Source organism: Lonchura striata, chromosome 31 (genome assembly GCF_050655825.1).
Source record: "Lonchura striata isolate lonStrDom1 chromosome 31, ASM5065582v1, whole genome shotgun sequence".
NCBI classification, from domain to species: Eukaryota; Metazoa; Chordata; class Aves; order Passeriformes; family Estrildidae; genus Lonchura; species Lonchura striata.
In genome coordinates, this window is record NC_140733.1 from 6,217,023 (window position 1) to 6,241,357 (window position 24,335).

At 65.1% G+C, this 24,335-nt stretch overlaps 2 protein-coding genes across 2 annotated transcripts; one reads left to right on the top strand and one right to left on the bottom strand.

Annotated features, from left to right (window-relative positions):
• Positions 1–1,447: 1,447 nt before the first annotated feature.
• CNIH2 (cornichon family AMPA receptor auxiliary protein 2) lies at positions 1,448–8,884 on the top strand. The gene is made up of 6 exons (XM_085563591.1): positions 1,448–1,727; positions 3,305–3,373; positions 4,120–4,167; positions 5,654–5,766; positions 7,566–7,709; positions 8,626–8,884. Exons 1-6 carry the CDS (start codon positions 1,647–1,649, stop codon positions 8,651–8,653), a joined length of 483 nt encoding a protein of 160 aa, XP_085419717.1. The 5' UTR covers positions 1,448–1,646; the 3' UTR covers positions 8,654–8,884.
• A 417-nt stretch (positions 8,885–9,301) lies between these two features.
• On the bottom strand, positions 9,302–24,303 carry LOC146764793 (uncharacterized). Its single transcript, XM_085563640.1, has 17 exons — positions 24,284–24,303; positions 24,120–24,187; positions 22,230–22,523; positions 22,039–22,085; positions 21,458–21,496; positions 20,502–20,574; positions 19,582–19,710; positions 18,620–18,726; positions 16,740–16,860; positions 15,789–15,962; positions 15,180–15,249; positions 13,885–14,049; positions 12,768–12,895; positions 11,649–11,783; positions 10,804–10,881; positions 9,568–9,731; positions 9,302–9,515 (listed from the first exon to the last, which is right to left on the bottom strand). The coding sequence occupies exons 1-17, from the start codon at positions 24,301–24,303 to the stop codon at positions 9,318–9,320; spliced, it is 2,010 nt and encodes a 669-aa protein (XP_085419766.1). The 3' UTR covers positions 9,302–9,317.
• Between the last annotated feature and the right edge of the window lie 32 nt (positions 24,304–24,335).

A 24,335-nucleotide genomic window follows, 5' to 3' on the forward strand; every position in this document is an offset into this window, starting at 1 on the left:
TGACGCCGAGGGCCCCTCCCCTTTGTCACCGTGTCCCCTGTGCTGGTGTCCCCAGTGGGGTGACAGGGGTGGCACGGGGGTTGGGGACACCTGGCGGCCTGGGGACAGTGGCAGAGGTGGTGGCACGGGGGGGACGGGGACATTGTGGCCGTGGTGGCACTGAGGGGACACGGTGCCACCTGGGCTGGGGACACTTGGGGCACTCCCGGGTGGCCTGTCCCAGGTGCCACCCCCAGCGTCCCCTGGGGGCACTCGGGTGTCACACTCAGGTGTCACATGGGTGTCACTTGGGTGTCACTCTGGTGTCACTCAGGTGTCACAGTGTCACACTCGGTGTCACAGTTTCACACTCAGTGTCACACTCAGTGTCACTCGGGTGTCACACGGATGTCACTCAGGTGTCAGGTGTCACTCAGGTGTCACTCAGGTGCCACATGCCTGTCACACAGGTGTCACAGTGTCACTCGCAGTGTCACTCAGTGTCACTCAGGTGTCACTCAGGTGTCACACAGATGTCACTCAGGTGTCAGGTGTCACATGGATGTCACTCAGGTGTCACTCAGGTGCCACGTGCCTGTCACACAGGTGTCACAGTGTCACACTCAGGTGTCACACTCAGTGTCACACTCAGGTGTCAGGTGTCACAGGGATGTCAGAGGTGTCACAGTGTCACTCAGGTGTCACTCAGGTGTCACTCAGGTGTCACTCAGGTGTCACGTGCCTGTCACACAGGTGTCACAGTGTCACTCGCAGTGTCACTCAGGTGTCACACAGATGTCACTCAGGTGTCAGGTGTCACATGGATGTCACTCAGGTGTCACACTCAGGTGTCACGGTGTCACTCACGTGTTACTCAGGTGTCACTCAGGTGTCACACGGATGTCAGAGGTGTCAGTCACGTGTCAGTCACGTGTCACTCACGTGTCACTCAGGTGCTCTCACCTGTCCGTCACCTGCCCTCAAGCCCCGCCCCTCCAAACCCCGCCCATTAACCAACTCAAGCTCCGCCCCCTTTAGGCTCCGCCCATCATCTCCCTCCGGCCCCGCCCCCTCGAGTCCCGCCCACCAATCCCCTCCGGCCCCGCCCCCTCAAGTCCCGCCCACCAATCCCCTCCGGCCCCGCACCTCCAAGCCCCGCCCCCTCAAGCCCCGCCCACCAATCCCCCTCAGGCTCCGCCCCTCAAGCCCCGCCCACCAATCCCCTCAGGCTCCGCCCATTCCCAAGCCCCGCCCCTCCGGTACCGCCCCCAATCCCCTCCGGCCCCGCCCCTCAAGCCCCGCCCACCAATCCCCTCCGGCCCCGCCCCTCCAGCCCCGCCCACCAATCCCCTCAAGCCCCGCCCCTCAAGCCCCGCCCACCAATCCCCTCCGGCCCCGCCCCTCAAGCCCCGCCCACCAATCCGCTCCGGCCCCGCCCCTCAAGCCCCGCCCACCAATCCGCTCCGGCCCCGCCCCTCCGGCCCCGCCCCCTCGCGGCCATGCCGCCCGCCGCCCGCCGCTCCCGGTAACGTTGTTCGGCTCCCCCTCCCCCTTTTTCTGCCCCCCCTCCCCCCCCATGGCCGAGGCCGGACCCCGGGGCTGAGCCCCCCTCCCCCCCCGCCCCTCCCCCACCCTCGGAGCCCCCCCCGCGCCCCTCCCCCCCCATCATGGCGTTCACCTTCGCCGCCTTCTGCTACATGCTGACCCTCGTGCTCTGCGCCTCCCTCATCTTCTTCGTCATCTGGCACGTGAGTGGCGGGGGGGGGCCAATTTTGGGGGGGGGGCTCCAATTTTGGGGGGGGGACCCCCGGGAATTGTCCCCAACACCCCCTCCCTAAATTGTCCCCAACCCCCACCCAGGGGTGCTCCGGGATGGGCGGGGGGGATGGGGGGTATTGGGGGGTTGTGATTTTGGGGGGGGGTCCCTGGAATTGTCCCCACCCCCCCCCAGGGGGGCTCCGGGATGGGCAAGGGGGGAGGGGAAATGGGGGAGGGGGTATTGGGGGGGGGTCTGTGATTTTGGGGGGGGGTCCCCGGAATTGTTCCCGACCCCCGCTGGATGGGGGCGGGGGGAGGGGAAATGGAAATTGGGGGGGGGGTCGCAAGTGGCACCTGAACTCCCCCCCTGAGGTGAGGGGGGAGGGCGGCGATCCCCAAAATTTGGGGAGGGGGGGGGGAGAATTTGGGGAGTCCCGAGGATTTTGGGGGGGGAGGGGCGTTGCCAGGCAACGCCGTGGGGGGGGAGGGGAGGCAGAGATGATTTTGGGGGGGGGGAGGGGGCGTTGCCAGGCAACGGCGGGGGCGGGTTGCCATGGCAACGGTGAGGGGGGGTGGGGAGGAATTTGGGGGGACCCCCGGGGGGGTTTTGGGGGGTCCAGCGCCCCCCCCCATCGCCGTTTCCAAGGCCGTTGCTACGCGGCGGCGTTGCCATGGCAACAGATGCAGCGGCTCCGCGGATGCCTTTTTTGGGGGGGGGGGGGGGTTTGGGGGGTTTTGAGGGGGTCTGGGGGGGGTTTTGGGGGGTTTTGGGGGGCTTTAAGGGGGTCTGGGGGGGGTTTTGGGGGGCTTTGAGGGGGTCTGGGGGGGGTTTTGGGGGGTTTTGGGGGGCTTTGAGGGGGTCTGGGGGGGTTTGAGGGGATTTGGGGGGGTCTGGGGGGGGTTTTGGGGGGTTTTGGGGGGTTTTGAGGGGGTCTGGGGGGGTTTGAGGGGATTTGGGGGGGTCTGGGGGGGGTTTTGGGGGGTTTTGGGGGGTTTTGAGGGGGTCTGGGGGGGTTTGAGGGGATTTGGGGGGGTCTGGGGGGGCTTTGAGGGGTTTTGGGGGGCTTTGAGGGGGTCTGGGGGGGGTTTTGGGGGGCTTTGAGGGGGTCTGGGGGGGGTTTTGGGGGGCTTTGAGGGGGTCTGGGGGGCTTTGAGGGGTTTTGGGGGGCTTTGAGGGGGTCTGGGGGGGGTTTTGGGGGGCTTTGAGGGGGTCTGGGGGGGGTTTTGGGGGGTTTTGGGGGGCTTTGAGGGGTTTTGGGGGGGTCTGGGTGCCCACCCTGCCCCCCCCCCCCCCGCCCCTCCCCGCTGGGTTATCCCAAATATCAGGGGGAGGTTTGGGGGGGTCCAGGAGGGAATTTTGGGGAGGTTTTGGGGGGTCTGGGGTGGGGGAGGCCCTGGGGGGTTTTGGGGTGCTCAGGGCCGTTCGGACTCCCCCTTTTGCCTCGCCCACCTGAGTGTGGAGCTCGTTTTGGGGGGATTTGGGGGGGGGGGGTCTGAGGAGGCGTTTGGATTTCGGGGGTCCCCTCAGAACCCCTCCCCCACCCCAATTTCCCCTCCCCCCCCCCAGATCATCGCCTTTGACGAGCTCCGCACGGACTTCAAGAACCCGATCGACCAGGGGAACCCCGCGCGGGCGGTGAGGGACCCCTGGGACCCCCCAGGACCCCCGGGACCCCCCGGACCCCCGGGACCCCCAGGACACCCCCGGGACCCCCCCAGGACCCCCCGGGACCCCCCAGGACCCCCCGGGACCCCCCCAAGACCCCCCGGGACACCCCCGGGACCCCCTAGGACACCCCCGGGACCCCCCGGGACACCCCGGGACCCCCCGGGACCCCCTCGGGACCCACCAGGACACCCGGGACACCCCAGGACACCCCCGGGACCCCCGGGACGCCCCATGCCCCCCTGGGACCCCCCCAAGACCCCCCGGGACACCCCGGGACCCCCAGGACACCCCCGGGACCCCAGGACCCCCCTCAGACCCCCCCCAATTTCCCCTGGAACCCCCAGACCTCCAGGACCCCCCCCCAAAACCTCCCCAAAATCCCCCAGACCCCCCTCAAAACACCCCCAAAACCCCCCCCCGGGACCCCCCGCGTTGGATTCAGGACCCCCCAAAATTCCCCGAGGGGTGGGGGAGGGGCAGAGGGGGTGGGGGGGTTCTGGGTCAAGGTGGGGGGGGGGGAGGAATCGAGGTCAGGTTCTATTTTTAGCCCCCCCAAAACCGGGACGGGCCCGGCCCCTCCCCCCTCCCCCCCCCAAACTCCTCTGGGGGGTGGGGGAGGGGCACCCAGAGCCCCCCCAAACCCAGGGAGGGACTCGGGGGGGTCCCCAAGGTTTGGGGACCCCCCCCCCGACCCCCAATTTCCCCCCCCCCAGCGCGAACGGTTGAAAAACATCGAGAGGATTTGCTGCCTCCTGCGCAAGGTGGGGACCCCCACCCCAAAAAAAACCCACCTCGACACCCCCAAAACCCCAAAACCGACCCCTGCCAGGAGCTGACCCCCCCCAATTTGGGAACCCCCAAAAACTGAACCCCCCCCAAACTGAAATCCCCAAAAACGGAACTTGTCCCGAATTGAGAATTCCCAAAAACGGAACCCCACAAAATGAGACCCCAAATCCCACCCCCCATGTCCCCCCAAATTCCTTTTTAGTCTTCGGCCCCCCAAACTCTCCTCAAGCCCCCCCAAAAATCCCCCTAAAGACCCTTTAATTCCCCTCATCCCCCGCCCAGAGAAACCCTCCAAGTTTCCCCAAACGACCCCAAAATCCTCTCAAAAAACCCCAAAACCTCCTCCAAAACCCTAAAACCCCCTCAGAAACCCCAAATCCCCTCAAAAAACACCAAAATCCCCTCAAAAAACCCCAAAATCCCCTCAAAAAACCTCTTAAAACCCCCGAAATCTCAAAAAACCCAAAACCTCCTCAAAAAAATCCAAAACCTCAAAAAACCCAAAACCACCTCAAAAAATCCCAAAAGCCCCTCAAAAAAACCTCTCGAAATACCCCAAAACTGGCACAGAAAACCAAAAATCCCCTAAAAAACCCAACACCTCCTCAAACAGTCCCTCAAAAAAACCCAAAACCGCCTCAAAAATGCCAAAATCCCCTAAAAAAACCCAAAACCTTCTCAAAAACCCAAAATCCCTCAAAAAAACCCCAAAACCGCCTCAAAAACGCCAAAATCCCCTAAAAAACCCCCGAAATGTCCACAAAAAACCCAAAATTCCCTCAAAAAAACCCAAATCCCCGACCCAACCCCGGCCCCGCCCCCCAAGCCCCCAATCCCTTTACCCCCCCAAAGGTCAATTCTGCCTTGGGGACATCGGGGTGGCCTTTGGGGACACTTGGGGTGGCCCTGGTGACAATGGGGTGGCTCTGGTGACAACGGGGTGATGGCTTTTGGGGACAGTTGGGGTGGCTCTGGTGACATCGGGGTGGCCTTTGGGGACACTTGGGGTGTCCCCCGTGACATTGGAGTGGCCTTTGGGGACATCGGGGTGTCCCCGGTGATATTGGGGTGGCTCTGGTGACAATGGGGTGGCCCTGGTGACATCAGGGTGGCCTTTGGTGACATCGGGGTGTCCCCGGTGACTCTGGGGTGGTTTTTGGTGACACTGGGGTGTCCCCGGTGACACTGGGGTGGTTTTTGGTGACACTGGGGTGGTTTTTGGGGACACTGGGGTGGTTTTTGGTGACACTGGGGTGTCCCCGGTGACATCGGGGTGGTTTTTGGGGACACTGGGGTGCCCCCGGTGACACTGGGGTGGTTTTTGGTGACACTGGGGTGTCCCCGGTGACACTGGGGTGGTTTTTGGGGACACTGGGGTGGTTTTTGGTGACACTGGGGTGTCCCCGGTGACATCGGGGTGCCCCCGGGCGCGGCGGGCGGTGACGCTGTCGCCCCCAGCTGGTGGTGCCCGAGTACTGCATCCACGGGCTCTTCTGCCTCATGTTCCTGTGCGCCGCCGAGTGGGTGACGCTGGGGCTGAACCTGCCCCTGCTGCTCTACCACCTCTGGAGGTACCGGGGGCACCGGGGGCATGGGGGGCATGGGGGGCACCGGGGCACAGGGGGACATGGGTGGCACTGGGGGACATGGCACCGTGGGGTCCCTATGGCACCCTGGGGTGCCCACGGTTCAGGGTGACGCTGGGGCTGAACCTGCCCCTGCTGCTCTACCACCTCTGGAGGTACCGGGGGGCACGGGGGGTACCGGGGGGCACGGGGGGCATGGGGGGCACCGGGGGGCATGGGGGGCACCGGGGGGCATGGGGGGCACCGGGGCACAGGGGGACATGGGGGGCACAGAGGACAATGGCACCCTGGGGTCCCCACGGTTCCGGGTGACGCTGGGGCTGAACCTGCCCCTGCTGCTCTACCACCTCTGGAGGTACCGGGGGCACGGGGGGCACCGGGGGCACGGGGGCACCAGGGGCATGGGGGGCACCGGGGGCACAGGGGGACATGGCACCGTGGGGTTCCCATGGCACCCTGGGGTCCCCACGGCTCAGGGTGACGCTGGGGCTGAACCTGCCCCTGCTGCTCTACCACCTCTGGAGGTACCGGGGGCACGGGGGGCACGGGGGCACCAGGGGCATGGGGGGCACCGGGGGCACAGGGGGACATGGGGGGCACAGAGGACAATGGCACCCTGGGGTGCCCACGGTTCAGGGTGACACTGGGGCTGAACCTGCCCCTGCTGCTCTACCACCTCTGGAGGTACCGGGAGGCACCAGGGGCACCAGGGGGGTCTGGGGGATTTGGGGGTGCCAGGGCTGGGGGTCCCCAGGTTCTGGGTGATGCTGAAGCTGAACCTGCCCCTGCTGCTCTGCCACCTCTGGGTGGCATGGGGGGCATGGGGGACACAGGGGACAATGGCACCCTGGGGTCCCCAAGTCTCCGGGTGACGCTGGGGCTGAACCTGCCCCTGCTGCTCTGCCACCTCTGGGTGGCATGGGGTGGTCAGGGGGCACGGGGGGCACAGGGTGCACGGGGGGCATGGGGTGGTCAGGGGGCACTGGGGGGGGCACGGGGGGCTCTGCAGAGCTTGGGGGTCTGGGGGTGCCAGGGCTGGGGGTCCCCGGGGGTCCCCGGGGCTCCGGGTGACGCTGGCGCCGTTCCTGCCCCCCCAGCCCCAGCAGGGCCGGGGTAGCCCAGGGGGGTCTCGGGGGGTCACCAGGGGGTGCAGGGGCGGTGGGGATGTCCCCAAAGTGTCCCCAAAGTGTCCCCAGGTACTTCCACCACCCATCCACAGCTCTGAGCCACCCATGGGCTCCGTGTCCCTGTGTCCCCACCATGTCCTTCATGTGTCCCCAAGTGTCCCCACAATGTCCCCTTGGTGTCCCCAATGTCTCCTGGGTGTCCCAGGTACTTCCACCACCCATCCACAGCTCTGAGCCACCCTTGGGCTCCGTGTCCCCACGGTGTCCCTGATGTCCCCAGAGTGTCCTTGATGTGTCCCCAATGTCCCCTTGGTGTCCCCTTGGTGTCCCCAGGTACTTCCACCACCCATCCACAGCTCTGAGCCACCCATGGGCTCCGTGTCCCAGTGTCCCCACCATGTCCCCACAGTGTCCCCACCATGTCCCCAAGGTGTCCCCAGTGTCCCCACAGTGTCCCTGGTGTCCTCAGAGTGTCCCTGATGTGTCCTCACAATGTCCCACTGTCCCCAAAGTGTCCCCAATGTCTCCTGGGTGTCCCAGGTACTTCCACCACCCACCCCACGGCTCTGAGCCACCCTTGGGCTCCGTGTCCCCGTGTCCCCACGGTGTCCCCACGGTGTCCCCAGTGTCCCCTGGGTGTCCCCCGGGTGTCCCCAGGTACTTCCACCGCCCGGCCGACGGCTCCGAGGGTCTCTTTGACGCCGTGTCCATCATGGACGCCGACATCCTGGGCTACTGCCAGAAGGAGGCCTGGTGCAAACTCGCCTTCTACCTGCTCTCCTTCTTCTACTACCTGTACAGGTGGGCACGGGGGCACTGGGGGGACTGGGGGGGACTGGGGGGGACTGGGAGGGACTGGGAATGGACTGGGAGGGACTGGGATGAACTGGGAGGGACTGGGAATGGACTGGGGGGGACTGGGAGGGACTGGAAGGGGAATGGGAGGGACTGGGGGGGACTGGGAATGGACTGGGAGGGACTGGGAATGGACTGGGGGGAACTGGGAGGAACTGGGGGGGAACTGGGAGGGACTGGGAATGGACTGGGGGGGACTGGGAGGGACTGGGGGGGAACTGGGAGGGACTGGGAATGGACTGGGGGAGACTGGGGGGGAACTGGGAGGGACTGGGAATGGACTGGGGGGAACTGGGAGGGACTGGGAGGGACTGGGGGGGACTGGGAATGGACTGTGGGGGGACTGGGAGGGACTGGGAGGGAAATGGGAGGGACTGGGAGGGACTGGTGGGGACTGGGGGGACTGGGAGGGACTGGGGGGGACTGGGGGGGACTGGTGGGGACTGGGGGGACTGGGAGGGAACCGGGACGGACTGGGGGAGACTGGGAGGGACTGTGAGGGAAATGGGAGGGACTGGGAGGGAACTAGGAATGGACTGGGGGGGACTGGGATGGACTGGGAGGGACTGGGGGGACTGGGAGGGGACTGGGATGGACTGGGAGGGAACTGGGAGGGACTGGGGAGACTGGGAGGGAACTGGGAGGAACTGGGAGACCACTGGAGGGGAGCTGGGAAGAACTGGGAGGGACTGGGAGGCACTGGGACAGCACTGGGGGGCACTGGGACAGCACTGGGAGGCACTGGGATGTGATACTGGGAGGAACTGGGCAGGAACTGGGGGGCCCTGGGAGGAGTTGGGGGGGCACACTGGGTTGAACTGGGCCATACTGGGAGCCCCAGCGTGCCCCTCCCCCCCCCCAGTATGGTGTACACACTGGTGAGCTTCTGAGGGGGGGCACCCCCGGGACCCCCCCACGCTGGACCGGGACCCCCCCGGGATTTTGGGGACCCCCCCCAGGATTTTGGGGACCCCCCGCCCCGCCCCTCCCCCCCGAGCTGCCGCAATGACCCCAATTTGGGGAGCGGGGGGGGGGGAGGGGGGGGGCACCTCCCAGTTTGTCCCAGTTCAGCCCCCGCTGGGTTTGTGTCGTGGCTCAATAAAGACAAATGGCACCAGTGACTTACTGGGAGCACTGGGGGGTACTGGGAGGGCACTGGGAGATACTGGGAGGGACTGGGAGGGCACTGGAGGGTTACTGGGAGGGCACTGGGGGGTACTGGGAGGGACTGGGAGGGCACTGGGGGGTTACTGGGAGCACTGGGAGGGCACTGGGGGGTTACTGGGAGCACTGGGAGGGACTGGGGGGTACTGGGAGGGGACTGGGGGATACTGGGGGGTACTGGGAGGGACTGGGGGAGCACTGGGAGGGGACTGGGGGGTACTGGGAGCACTGGGAGGGGACTGGGAGGGCACTGGGGGGTACTGGGAGGGACTGGGGGGTGCTGGGAGGGCACTGGGGGGTTACTGGGAGGGACTGGGAGGTACTGGGAGGGAACTGGGAGCACTGGGGCTGCCCCTCCCCCAAGGAGCCGGGGCTGCGGCACCGGGAGCTTTATTGGGGACGGGGGAGGGGACAGGTGTGACACGGGTGTGGCACGGGTGTGGCACGGGTGTGACACGGGTGTGGCACAGGTGTGACACGGGTGTGGCACAGATGAGGGGACAGGTGAGGGCCAGCACGGTGCCAGGTGCCGGTGCCACGGGGCAGGGGTGACACGGGTGACACCAGTGCCAGGGGCAGGTGCCACAGGTGTGCCACAGGTGTCCCCAGGTGTGCCACAGGTGTGTCCCAGGTGTCCCAGGTGTGCCACAGGTGTCCCCAGGTGTCCCCAGGTGTGTCCCAGGTGTGCCACAGGTGTGTCACAGGTGTCCCAGGTGTCCCAGGTGTCCCTCAGGTGGCCACCGGGGGCAGCCCCACCTGAGCCGTCAGCAGAGGCCCCTCCCGGCCCGGGCACAGCACCAGCACCTGGGGGGGGGAGGGCACCTGGTGACACCCCTGGGTGTGCCTGACCCCCCAGGTGTCCCAGGTGTGTCCCAGGTGTGTCTGACCCCCCCCCAGCTGTCCCCAGGTGTGTCCCCAGGTGTGCCTGACCCCCCAGGTGTGTCCCAGGTATGTCCGACCCCCCCAGGTGTCCCCAGCTGTCCCCAGGTGTCCCCCCAAGTGTCCCCCCAGCTGTTCCCAGCTGTCCCCAGGTGTCCCCCCAGGTGTCCCCAGCTGTCCCCAGCTGTCCCCAGCTGTCCCAGGTGTGTCCCAGGTGTGTCCCAGGTGTCCCAGGTGTGTCCCAGGTGTCCCCAGGTGTCCCAGGTGTGTCCCCAGGTGTCCCAGGTGTCCCCCAGGTGTGTCCCAGCTGTCCCCAGGTGTCCCCAGGTGTCCTAGGTGTGCCCCAGGTGTGTCCCAGGTGTGTCCCAGGTGTGTCCCCAGGTGTCCCAGGTGTGTCCCAGGTGTGTCCCAGGTGTGTCCCAGCTGTCCCCAGGTGTCCCAGCTGTCCCAGGTGTGTCCCAGGTGTCCCCAGGTGTCCCAGGTGTGTCCCAGGTGTCCCAGGTGTGTCCCAGGTGTCCCCAGGTGTCCCAGGTGTGTCCCAGGTGTCCCAGGTGTGTCCCAGGTGTGTCCCAGGTGTGTCCCAGGTGTCCCAGGTGTCCCAGGTGTGTCCCAGGTGTGTCCCAGCTGTCCCCAGCTGTCCCAGGTGTGTCCCAGGTGTGTCCCAGCTGTCCCAGGTGTCCCCAGCTGTCCCCAGCTGTCCCCAGGTGTGTCCCAGGTGTCCCAGGTGTGTCCCAGGTGTCCCAGGTGTCCCAGGTGTCCCCAGATGTGTCCCAGGTGTCCCCAGCTGTCCCCAGCTGTCCCCAGCTGTCCCAGGTGTCCCAGGTGTGTCCCAGCTGTCCCCAGGTGTGTCCCAGGTGTTCCCAGGTGTGTCCCAGCTGTCCCAGGTGTGTCCCAGGTGTCCCAGCTGTCCCCAGCTGTCCCAGGTGTGTCCCAGCTGTCCCAGGTGTGTCCCAGCTGTCCCAGGTGTCCCAGGTGTGATCCAGGTGTGTCCCCTCACCTGCAGCCGGGCCGGGCCCTGCCCGGGTTCCAGCCAGGTCCCGAGGCAGCAGCGCAGCCCCGGCAGCAGCAGCGGCACCTGGGGGGGCAGAAATTGGGGATTTGGGGGATTTGGGGCATTTTGGGGGCTTTGGGGCATTCTGGGGGGTTTGGGGCATTTTGGGGGGTTTGGGGAATTTTTTAGGTTATTTTGGGGGTATTTGGGGGGATTTTGGGGTATTTTGGGTTATTTTTGCAGGGATTTTTGCGGGGATTTTGGGGTATTTTGGGTTATTTTTGGAGGGATTTTTGGGGGGATTTTGGGGTATTTCGGGTTATTTTTGCAGGGATTTTTGGGGGGATTTTGGGGTATTTTGGGGGGATTTTGGGGTATTTTTGGAGGGATTTTGGGGCATTCTGGGGGGTTTGGAGCATTTCTTAAGATTGTTTTGGGATGATTTGGGGGGATTTTGGGGTTATTTGGGGTATGTCGGGGTAATTTTGGGTGGTTTTAGGGTATTTTGGGGTGGTTTCAGGGTATTTTTGGGGGTTTTTGGGGTACCTTGAGGCAGGGGGGCTGAGGCCGTTTTGGGGTGGTTTTGGGGGTATTTTTGGGTGGTTTCAGGGTATTTTTGGGTTTTTTGGGGTACCTTGAGGCAGGGGGGCTGCAGCCGTTTTGGGGGGATTTTGGGTGTATTTTTGGGTGGTTTTGGGGGTATTTTTGGGTGGTTTCAGGGTATTTTTGGGTGGTTTTAGGGTATTTTTGGGTGGTTTCAGGGTATTTTTGGGTGGTTTCAGGGTATTTTTGGGGGTTTTTGGGTGTATTTTTGGGTGGTTTCAGGGTATTTTTGGGGGTTTTTGGGGTACCTTGAGGCAGGGGGGCTGCAGCCGTTTTGGGGGGGGGTGGCAGCGCAGCAGCAGCACCAGGTTGGGGGTCGGGGGGGCCCCCCCGGGCAGCAGCACCCCCAAAGTCAGGCGCAGGCGGGGCCCCAGCCCCTGCACCTGGGGGGAGAAAACTGGGGGGTCAGGGACCCCAAAAACCCTCCCGGGGACCCCAAAATCCCCCCGAGAAATCCCAAAAATCCCCCCAGAAATCCCAAAACCCTCCCAGGGACCCCAAAACCCTCCCAGGGACCCCAAAACCCTTCCGGGGACCCCAAAAAACCCCAGAAATCCCGAAAATCCCCCCAGAAATCCCAAAATCCCCCCAGAAATCCCCAAACCCTCCCGGGGACCCCAAAACCCTCCCGGGGACCCCAAAAAAACCCCAGAAATCCCAAAAATCCCCCCAGAAATCCCAAAACCCTCCCGGGGACCCCAAAACCCTCCCGGGGACCCCAAAACCCTCCCGGGGACCCCAAAAAAACCCCAGAAATCCCAAAACCCTCCCGGGGACCCCAAATCCCTCCCGGGGACCCCAAAACCCTCCCAGGGACCCCAAAATCCCCCCAGAAATCCCAAAATCCCCAAGGGACCCCAAAATTTCCTCACGGACATCCCCAAACCTCCCCCCCACCCCAAGAGACCCCAAAATTCTCCTCACGGAGGGACCCCCAAAACCCACCCCGAGAACCCCAAAAGTCTCACAAAGAAACCAAATTCCTCCCTGGGGACCCCCAGATTCCTCCCTGGGGACCCCAAATCCCGCGGGGACCCCCAGTTTCACCCCAGGGACCCCAAAATTCCTCCCTGGGGACCCCAAATCCCGCAAGGACCCCCAGGTTTCACCCCAGGGACCCCCAAAATCCTCCCTGGGGACCCCCAAATTTCCCCCCGGGACCCCAAATCCCGCAAGGACCCCCAGGTTTCACCCCAGGGACCCCAAAATTCCGCACAGAGACCCCCCAAATTTCCCCCCGGGACCCCTAAATCCCAGGGGACCCCCAAATTCCCCCTAAAGGAACCTTTAACCTCCCCCAGCCCCCCCAATTTTAGGCTCCCCCCCCCCCAGCACCCCCATTTTTTTGGGGTGCCCCCCAGACTCACGGTGGCCGTCAGGGTGAGGGGGGGGTCCCCCACTTTGGGGGCGGCGCCCCCCCCCAGGGCTCGGGCCAGGCCCCGGGCGGCCCCCAGGCGCAGCCCCCCCAAATCCTGCTGGAAGCGCCCGTGCATGCCTGGGGGGGTGGGGGGCACCCATGGGTGCTGCGGAACACCCCCCACCCAAAATTCGGGGATTCCTCCTCCCCCCCCCACCAAGCACCCCAAACCCCCTCCCCGAGGGTGCCCCCCCCACCCCAAATCCCCCCCCCACAAAGACCCCAGACCCCAAATTCCCCCCAAAAGGACCCCAGACCCAAATCCCCCCCCATGGGTGCCCCCCCACCCCATAACCCCCACCATGAAGACCCCAGACCCCAAATCCCCCCCAAAAGGACCCCAGACCCCAAATCCCCCCCAAAGGACCCCAGACCCAAATCCCCCCCAAAGGACCCCAGACCCAAATCCCCCCCCATGAAGACCCCAGACCCCAAATCCCCCCCATGAAGACCCCAAACCCCAAATCCCCCCCAAAAAGGACCCCAGACCCAAATCCCCCCCATGAAGCCCCCAGACCCAAATCCCCCCCCATGAAGACCCCAGACCCCAAATTCCCCCCAAAAGGACCCCAAACCCCAAATTCCCCCCAAAAGGACCCCAGACCCAAATCCCCCCCATGAAGCCCCCAGACCCAAATCCCCCCCCATGAAGACCCCAGACCCCAAATTCCCCCCAAAAGGACCCCAGACCCAAATCCCCCCCATGAAGACCCCAAACCCCAAATCCCCCCCAAAAAGGACCCCAGACCCAAATCCCCCCCATGAAGACCCCAGACCCCAAATCCCCCCCATGGGTGCCCCCCCACCCCAAAAGGACCCCAGACCCAAATCCCCCCCATGAAGACCCCAGACCCCAAATCCCCCCCAAAAAGGACCCCAGACCCCAGACCCCAAATCCCCCCCATGGGTGCCCCCCCACCCCAAAAGGACCCCAGACCCCAAATCCCCCCCATGAAGACCCCAGACCCCAAATCCCCCCCCATGAAGTCCCCAGACCCAAATCCCCCCCATGAAGCCCCCAGACCCAAATCCCCCCCCATGAAGCCCCCAGACCCTCCCCCACTCACGGGGGGCGTCCTCGCGCTCCCTCAGGGCCCGATCCACGAAGAGGCGCGTGCGGGGGGGGAGGGGCAGGCGGGGGAGGGGCGCGGGGGGGGTCTCGCCCCCCCCAGCCCCGCGACCCCCCCCCAAATCCGCGCGGCGCCGCAGCATCCGGATCGACAGGGCGCCCCCTGCCGGCGCGGAGGACTCAGCGACCACCAGCCCCCCCCCCAAATTTGGGATTCCCCCCCCCCCCCATAAGTGCCCCACCCTTCCCCTAATTTGGGACCCTCTCACCCATGGGACCCCCCCCTCATTTTGGCATTTTGGGACCCCTCCCCAATTTGGGATCTCCTCCCAATTTGACACCTCCCCCCTCAATTTGGGACCCCCCCCCCATCCTCCTCATTCGGGGACCCCTCCCCATTTTGGGACCCCCCATTTTGGGACCCCCCCCTCACTATGGGACCCCCCCCCCCATCCTCCTCATTCGGGGACCCCTCCCCATTTTGGGACCCCTCCTTATTTTGGACACCCCTCCACACACCTTTTGGGACCCCCCATTTTTGGGACCCCCCCCCCCATTTTGGGACCCCCCCCCTTCCCTCCACGCCCCGTTTGGGACCACCCCCAACCCTCCGACTCCTCCCCACCCCTGGGTGCCCCCCCCACCCCTCCGTGCCCCCCCCCGGTACCCCTCCCGGTACCCCCCAAACCTGGGACCCCTCCCGGTTCCCCCCCGGTTCCCCCCCCCCGTTCCCCCCCGGTTCTCCCGGTGCCTCCCGTTCGCCCCCCCGGTGTCCCCCCTCCGTCCCCCGGTTCCCCGTTCCCCCCCCCGGTGCCCCGGTGCCCCCGTTCCCACCCCGGTGTCCTCCCTCCCTCCCCCGGTTCCCCTGGCTTTCCCCCGGTGCCTCCCGGTGCCCTCCGTTCCCACTCCGGTTCCCCCCCCGGTTTCCCCCGTTCCCCCCCGGTTCTCCTTCCCGGTGCCCCCGGTGCCACCGTGCCCACCCTGGTGTCCCCCCCCGCCGCGTTCCCCCTCCCGGTGCCGCCCCGTTCCCCCCGGTTCTCCCGTTCACCCCCCCGATGTCCTCCCTCCCTCCCCCGGTTCCCCCGGGTTTCCCCCGGTGTCCCCGGTGCCCCCGTGCCCACCCCAGTGCCCCCGGTGTTCTCCCTCCCGTTCCCCCCCGGTTTCCCCGCTTTCCCCCCCGGTTTCCCCCGGTTCCCCCTCCCGGTGTCCCCGTTCCCCCTCCCGGTGCTTCCCGGTTCCCTCCCGGTTCCCTCCCGGTTCCCTCCCGGTTCCCTCCGGTGCCCCGGTGCCCACCGCGGCCGGTGCACAGCAGCGTGTTCTCCTCCCGCCCGTAGCGCCCGAAGCACAGCCCGGTCACCACCTCCTGGGGGGGCACCCAGGGGTGGGTGGGGGGCACCCAAATATTGATGGGGGCACCCAGGGGTGGGTGGGGGGCACCCAAATATGGGGGGGCACCCTGGGGTGGGTGGGGGGCACCCAAATATACGGGGGTGGCACCCAGGTGTATGAGGGGGGCACCCAGGGGTGGGTGGGGGGCACCCAAGTATTGAGGGGGGGCACCTAAATATGAGGGGGGGGCACCCAGGGGTGAGGGGAGCACCCAAATATGGGGGGGGGGCACCCAGGGGTGAGGGCGGAATTAGGGGATATTTTGGGTATTTTTGGAGTGTTTTGGGGGGGGGTTGGGGGGTCCCAGGAGATTTGAGGCTCCCGGGGAAGAATTTTGGGATATTTGAGGAGGATTTGGGGGGATTTTTGGGGGTCCCAGGAGATTTGAGGCTCTGGAGTGCAATTTTGGGACATTTGAGGAGGATTTTTGGGGGTCCCAGGAGATTTGAGGCTACTGGGGAGGAATTTTGGGATATTTGAGGAGGATTTTGGGGGGTTTTTGGGGGTCCCCACCTGCGTTTTGAGGGTGCACAGCAGGGTCCTGCCCCGGTAGAGCCGCAGCTCCCCCGAGGGGCCCGGGGGGGTCCCCAGGGCCACCAGGGCAGCCCCCAGACCCCTCCCGGGCAGCGCCGCCCCCGCCAGCCCCGAGACCGGCCCCGGCAGCCGCAGCGCCCAGAGCCGGCGGCCCTGGGGGGAAACGGGGGTCAGGAGGGGTTTGGGGGGTCCCTGAGGGGTTTGGGGAGGGTCCCTGAGGGGTTTGGGGGGGAGTTTGGGGGTCCCTGGGGGGTTTGGGGGGGGGTCAGGAGGGCTTTGGGAGGGTCCCTGGGGGGTTTAGGGGGGAGTTTTGGGGTCCCAGAGGGGTTTAGGGGGGAGTTTGGGGGTCCCAGAGGGGTTTGGGGAGGAATCTGGGGGTTCCTGAGGGGTTTGGGGGGTCCCAGGGGGGTTTGGGGGGTCCCTGGGGAGTTTAGGAGGGAGTTTGGGGGTCCCTGAGGGGTTTGGGGGGGAGTTTGGGGGTCCCTGGGGGTTTTGGGAGGGAGTTTGGGGGTCCCTGAGGGGTTTGGGGGACTCCTAGAGGGGTTTGGGGGGGAGTTTGGGGGTCCCTGGGGGGTTTGGGGGGGAGTTTGGGGGTCCCAGAGGGGTTTAGGGGGGAGTTTGGGGGTCCCAGAGAGGTTTGAGGGGGTCCCTGAAGGGTTTGGGGGGGATTTGTGGAATCTCAGAAGGGTTTGGGGGAGAGTTTGGGGGTCCCAGAGGGGTTTGGGGGAGTCCCTGAGGGGTTTAGGGGGGTCCCAGAGGGGTTTAGGGGGGAGTTTGGGGGTCCCAGAGGGAACTGGGGAGTCTTGGGGTGGGATGAGAGAAGGTTTGAAGGGATTTGGGGGGATTTGGGGTCACCTGGGGCAGTCTGAGGGCAGGTTTGGGGGGATTTGGGGGGGATTTTGGGGTGAATTTGGGGGGTTTTGGGGTCACCTGGGCGCTGAAGGCCTGCAGGGTCCCGTCGGCCGTGGCAGCCAGGAGCCCCCCGTCCTGTGGGATCAGCCCCGCGGGGCGCGACCCCAGCACCCCCAAAACCCGGCCGTGCTCCCGGGACCTGGGACCCCAAAACCTCCATGAACCACCCCAAAATAACCCCAAAATAACCCCAAAATAACCCCAAAATAACCCCAAAATAACCCCAAAACCCGGCCCTGATCCCGGGACCTGGGACCCCAAAACCTCCAAAAACTACCCCAAAATAACCCCAAAATAACCCCAAAATAACCCCAAAATAACCCCAAAATAACCCCAAAACCCGGCTGTGCTCCCGGGACCTGGGGACCCCCAAAATCTCCAAAAACTACCCCAAAATAACCCCAAAATAACCCCAAAACCCGGCCGTGCTCCCGGGACCTGGGACCCCAAAACCTCCAAAAACTACCCCAAAATAACCCCAAAATAACCCCAAAATAACACCAAAATAACCCCAAAATAACCCCAAAACCCTGCCCTGCTCCCGGGACCTGGGACCCCAAAACCTCCATAAACTACCCCAAAATAACCCCAAAAAACCTCTATGAACCACCCCAAAATAACCCCAAAATAACCCCAAAATAACCCCAAAACCCGTCTGTGCTCCCGGGACCTGGGGACCCCAAAACCTCCAAAAACTACCCCAAAATAACCCCAAAATAACCCCAAAATAACCCCAAAATAACCCCAAAATAACCCCAAAACCCGGCCCTGCTCCCGGGACCTGGGACCCCAAAACCTCCATGAACCACCCCAAAATAACCCCAAAATAACCCCAAAATAACCCCAAAATAACCCCAAAATAACCCCAAAACCCGGCCGTGCTCCCGGGACCTGGGGACCCCAAAACCTCCAAAAACTACCCCAAAATAACCCGAAAAAAACTCCATGACCCACCCCAAAAAAACCCAAAAATAACCCCCAAACCCCCCCCAAAAAAAACCCCAAAACAACCCCCAAAAACCTCCAACCCCCCCACCCTAAAATAACCCCAAAACAGCCCCAAAATAACTCCCAAAAGCCCCAAAATAACCCCCAAATCCCCCCAAATTCCCTCAGTCCCCCCCAAACTTCCCCTTTTCCCCTCCCCATGTCCCATCCCTGTACCCCAAATCCCCCCAGACCCCTCCCAGGACCCCCCAAACCCTCCCAGGACCCCCCAAACCTTCCCAGGACCCCCCAAATCCCCCCAGACCCCCTCAAAAGCCTCCCAAACCCCCCCAGGACCCCCCAAACCCCCCCAGACCCCTCCCACACCCCCCCAGACCCCCTCAAAAGCCCCCCAAACCCCCCCAGGACCCCCCAAAACCCCCCCAAACCCCCCCAGGACCCCCCAATCACCCTCAGGACCCCCCCAAACCCTCCCAGGCCCCCCCAAATCCCCCCCAAACCCCCCCCAGGACCCCCCAATCACCCCCAGGACCCCCCAATCCCACCCAGGACCCCCAAACTCACCGGCTCAGCCCCCGCAGGGTCCCGTCCCTGCACCCCAGACCCCCTAAAACCCCCCCAGGACACCCCCAAAACCCCCCAAAACCCCCTCCAAACCTTCCCAGGACCCCCCAAATCCCACCCAGGACCCCCCAGGACACCCCCAAACCCCCCCAAACGTACCCCAAACCCTCCCAAGACCCCCCAGGACCCCCCAACTCACCGGCTCAGCCCCTGCAGGGTCCCGTCCCTGCACCCCAGACCCCCCAGGACCACCCCAAAACCCCCCCAAACCCCCCCAGGACACCCCAAAACCCCCCCAAAACCCCCTCCAAACCCTCCCAGGACCCCCCAAACCCCCCCAGGACCCCCCAGGACCCCCCAATCACCCCCAGGACCCCCCAACTCACCGGCTCAGCCCCCGCAGGGTCCCGTCCCTGCAGGCCACCCCCAGGCGGCACCGCCCGTCCCCGGGGCCGCGGGGCACCACGAACGCGGGGGGGGACGGCACCCAGCCCTGGGGGCACCCCAAAGGGTCAGGGGGCACCCAAAAGGGTCAGGGGGCACCCCAAAAGGGTCAGGGGGCACCCCAAAAGGTTTAGGGGGCACCCAAAAGGGTCAGGGGGCACCCAGAGGGGTCAGGGGGCACCCCAAAAGGGTCAGGGGGCACCCAGAGGGGTTCCAAGAAGGTCCTGGGAAGGTCAGGATGGGTCTGGGAGCATCCAAAGTGGTTTGGGGGTATCCCAGGTGGGATTTGGGGTGTCCTGGGTGAGTTTTGGGGTGTCCCAGGTGGATTTTGGGTTATCCCATTTGTATGTGGTGTTCCCCAGGTGTATTTTGGGGTTCTCCAGGTGTATTTTGGGATGTCCCAGGTACATTTTGGGGTGTCCCAGGTGTATTTTGGTGTTCCCCAGGTACATTTCGGGGTGCCACGGGTGGTTTTGGGTTCCCCAGGTACTTTTTGGGGTGTCCCAGGTACATTTTGGGGTTCCCCGGGTACATTTCGGGGTGTCCCAGCTGTATTTTGGGGTGTCCCAGGTACATTTTGGGGTGTCCCAGGTACATTTTGGGATTCCCCAGGTGTATTTTGGGGTTTCCCAGGTACATTTTGGGGTTCCCCGGGTACATTTCGGGGTGTCCCAGGTACATTTCAGGGTGTCCCAGCTGTATTTTGGTGTTCCCCAGGGGTATTTCGGGGTTCCCCGGGTACATTTTGGGGTTCCCCAGGTACATTTCGGGATTCCCCAGGTGTATTTTGGGGTGTCCCAGGTACATTTCGGGGTTCCCCAGGTACATTTCGGGATTCCCCAGGTCCATTTTGGGGTTCCCCGGGTACATTTTGGGGTGTCCCAGGTCCATTTTGGGGTCCCACCTTGCAGATGACGGTGAAGGCCTCGGGGTCCAGCACCAGCACGTCCCCGGCCTCGGTGCCCAGCACGGGACACTCGGGGGTCCCCTCGGGGCCCCCCCGCGGCAGCGCCCCCAGACACGTCACCACGGTCTGGGGACACGGGACACCGGGTCAGGGACACCGGGGACACCGGGGACACCGGGACAGGGACACCGGGGACACCGGGGACACCGGGACAGGGTCAGGGACAACGGGGACAGGGTCAGGGACACCGGGGACACCAGGGACACCGGGACAGGGTCAGGGACACCGGGGACACCAGGGACACCGGGACAGGGTCAGGGACAACGGGGACAGGGTCAGGGACACCGGGGACACCGGGGACAGGGGACACCGGGGACACCGGGACAGGGTCAGGGACACCGGGGACACCGGGGACACCAGGGACAGGGTCAGGGACACCGGGGACACGGGACAGGGTCAGGGACACCGGGGATGACAGGGAGAGGACACGGGGACACCGGGGACACACAGGGGACAGGGGACACTGGGGGACAAACAGGGGACACGGGGGTCAGAGAGGACAGGTGACACACAGGGGACACAGAAGGGACACAGAGGGACACCAGGTCAGGGACACAGGAGACACTGGGGGGGACAAACAGGGGACAAACAGGGGGACACAGGGGTCAGGGGGGACACTGGGGACACACAGGAGGTGACACAGGTGACACACAGGTGACACACAGGTGACAAACGTGACACAGGAGGTGGCACAGGTGACACAGGAGGTGACACAGGTGACACACAGGTTACACAGGTGACACAGGTGACAAAGGTGACACAGGAGGTGACACAGGTGACACACAGGTGACACACAGGTGATACACAGGTGATACACAGGTGACACAGGTGACACAGGTGACACAGGTGACACCCACCTGTCTCTGCAGGGGCCGCCCCTTGTGCAGCGCCACGAAGGGGCCGAGCTCGTGGGGGGGCAGTGCCAGCAGCCTGGGGGGGCAGGGGGGGCACCCATGGCACCCCTGGGACCCCCCCAAACCCCATGGAGACCCCCAAACCCCCCTGGGACCCCCCAAACCTCACAGGGACCCCCCCAAACCCCATGGAGACCCCCAAACCCCCCTGGGACCCCCCAAACCTCACAGGGACCCCCCCAAACCCCATGGAGACCTCCAAAACCCCACAGGGACCCCCCCCAAACCCCCCTGGGACCCCCCAAAACCCCATGGAGACCCCCCAAACCCCACAGGGATTCCCCCCAGACCCCCCCAAACCTCCTCATACCCCCCCAAACCCCCATGGAGACCCCCCAAACACCCCTGGGACCCCCCAAACACCCCTGGGACCCCCCAAACCCCCCTGGGACCTTCTCAAACCCCATGGGGACCCCCCAGGAGCTCCCCCAGACCCCCCCAAACCCCACAGGGACCCCCCAAAACCCCATGGAGACCCTCCAGACACCCCTGGGACCCCCCCGGACCCCACAAGGACCCCCCAAAACTCCCCCTGGGACCTTCTCAAACCCCATGGAGACCCCCCAAACACCCCTGGGACCCCCCAAAACCCCTCTGGGACCCCCCAAAACCCCATGGAGACCCCCCAAACCCCACAGGGATTCCCCCCAGACCCCCCCAAACCTCCTCATACCCCCCCAAAGCCCCATGGGACCCTCCCAAACACCCCTGGGACCCCCCAAAACCCCCCTGGGACCTTCTCAAACCCCATGGGGACCCTCCCAGGAGCTCCCCCAGACCCCCCCAAACCCCACAAGGACCCCCCAAAACCCCCCTGGGACCTTCTCAAACCCCATGGGGACCCCCCAGGAGCCCCCCCAGACCCCAGGCCCCCCCAAACCCTGGAGCCCCCCACTCACCGCAGCGACTGCGCCGTCAGGGGCACCTCGGCCTTGTCCCTGGGACCCCCCAAAATCTGCTCAGGGGGGGCTCAGGGTGCCCCCCGCACCCCAAAAACACCCCAGCTTTTGGGGACGCCCCCGAAAGGACCCCCAGTCACCCCCCCCAAAGTCACACAGAATTTTTTGGGCCCCCCCCCAAAGTGATTCAGATTTTTGGGTGCCCCCCAGGGACCCAAAATTCCCTCCCAGGACCCAAAATTCCCCCCCAAGGACCCAAAAATTCCCCCCCAAGGACACAAAAGTTCCCCTAAAAGACCCAAAAATTCCCCTCAGGGACTCAAAAGTCACCCCAAGGACCCAAAAATCCCCCAGAAGGACCCAAAATTCCCTCAAAAAACCCAAAATTCCCACCATGGACACAAAATTCTCCCCTAGGGACCCAAAAATTCCACCCCAAAGACCCAAAATTCCCCCCCCCAGAGACCCCACATACCCCCTGTAAAAAAAAAAAAAACCCAAATATTTTTGGGGTGCCCTGCTGAACCCCACCTATTTGAATCCGCCCCCCTCCCCAAAATTAAAATTCCAGCACCCCCCACCTCAAATCCTCCAACATCTCCTTCAGCGTCAGGGGGTCGATCTGATCCTACAGACCCCCCCAAAAAAAAAACCAAAAAAACACCAAAAAAACTTCAGGGTGTCTAAAACACCCCAAAACCCCCCCGGGAAGAGTGGGGGGGGTGTGAATTTGAGGAGGGGTCCCCCCAAATCCCCCCAGATCCCCCCAAACCTGCTCGGCCTGCAGCCACAGGTCCCTCTCGAGGGGCTCGGGGGGCCGGGGGGGCAGCGAGAATTTGAAGAAGGGCCGAAGGTTCCTGTAGACGTAGAGGGCGGGGCCGGCGGCCACGACCACCGCGGGACCCCCGCCGGGACCCCCGCCGGGACCCCCCGAACCCCCAAAGCTGGGCCCGAACGCCCCCAGCCCCGCGGGGGCTTCGGGCAGGGCCAGACTGGAGATGGAGCCCGCGCCCCTCACCACGGCCAGGCGGGGCCCCCCCGGCTCGCGGGGCACCCCCACCAGCAGCTGGGGGGAAATTTGGGGAGGGGTCAGCGTGGGGAGACCCCCGGGGTATCCCAGGGACCCCCCCACCAGCAGCTGGGGGGAAATTTGGGGAGGGGTCAGCGTGGGGAGACCCCCGGGGTATACCAGGGATCCCCCACCATCATCTGGGGGGAAATTTGGGGAGGGGTCAAGGTGGGGAGACCCCTGGGGTATCCCAGGGACCCCCCCCAGGGTATCCCAGGGACCCCCAGAGCTCCCCAAAACACCCAGAGACCCCCCCCCCAGAACACCCCAGGGACCCCCAGAACACCCCAGAGACCCCCAGGATGCCCCTGGGACCCCCACCACCAGCTGGGGGGGAAATTTGGGGAGGGGTCAGCGTGGGGAGACCCCCGGAGTATCCCAGGGACCCCCCAAGAACACCCCAGGGACCCCCTACCACCAATTGGGGGGGATCAGGGTGGGGAGACCCCCGGGGACCCCCCCAGAGTATCCCGGGGACCCCCCAAGAGCACCCCAAGGACCCCCACCATCAGCTGGGGGGGCTGGGGAGACCCCCGGAACAATCTGGGGACACCCCAGAGCCCCCCAGGGACCCCCAGGGACCCCCCCCAAATCAGAATCACCTTGTGGTCGCCGTCCCCATGGAGATCAACCAGCGCTGAAATTGGGGGGGGGGCTCAGGGGGGACCCCGGGGGGCTGCGACCCCCCCCTCAGGCAGTGACCCCCACCCGGAGACCCTCCCCCGTCTGAGACCCCCCCCAAACCCACAGCCCCCCCCCCAAAACACCCCAAAACCCCCAAACCCCCATTCCGAGACCCCCCCTCACCCCAAACCCCCCCAAGCTCCCACCCCCCCTCACGCCGCCCCCCCTTACCCAAAGACGCCCCCCCAAAATCCCCCTCACCCCAACCCCTGACACTCCGAGACCCCCCAAAACCCCCAGACCCCAAAAACCCCTCACCCCAACCCCCGACACTCCAAGACCCCCCAAAACCCCCAAATCCCCCCTCACCCCCAAACCCCCAGACCCCAAAACCCCCTCACCCCCAAATCCCCCCTCACCCCCCCAAACCCCCAGACCCCCCTCACGACCCCCCCCTCATTCACAGACCCCCCAAAACCCCCCCAAATCCCCCCTCACCCCCAAACCCCCAGACCCCAAATCCCCAGACCCCAAAATCCTCCCACAGCTTCCCCAAACCCCCAGACCCCAAACCCCCCCAAAAACCCCCTCACCCCCACATCCCCCCACCCCCAAACCCCCAAACCCCCCTCATGAAGCCCCCCTCTCACTTAGAGACCCCCCAAAACCCCCCTCACCCCAACCCCCGACACTCCGAGACCCCCCAAAACCCCCAGACCCCCCTCGGCCCCCCCAAACCCCCAGACCCCAAAAAACCCCCTCACCCCAAACCCCCCATTCCGAGACCCCCCTCACCCCCAGCCCCCCCAAAACCCCCAGACCCCAAAACCCCCCAAACCCCCTCACCCCCAAATCCCCCATTCCAATACCCCCCTCACCCCAGACCCCCCTCACCCAGAGACCCCCCAAAATCCCGCTCACCCCAAACCCCCCCAAGCCCCCCCCTCACCCCTCACGCCCCCCCCTCACCCATGCACCCCGGGAAGCTGCACAGCCCGGCCAGGGGGTCCTCGTGAGCCTCCAGCCATAACGAAGAGCTGCGGGGGGACCCAAGCGTTGAGTGGGGGGCGAACCCCGACACCGGGACCCCCCAAAACCCCCCAAAAAACCCCCAAAATCCGCCCCTCCCCCACCTCTCCTCAGCCGCCGCCATCGCGTTGCCACGGCAACGCGGGGATTTGCCGC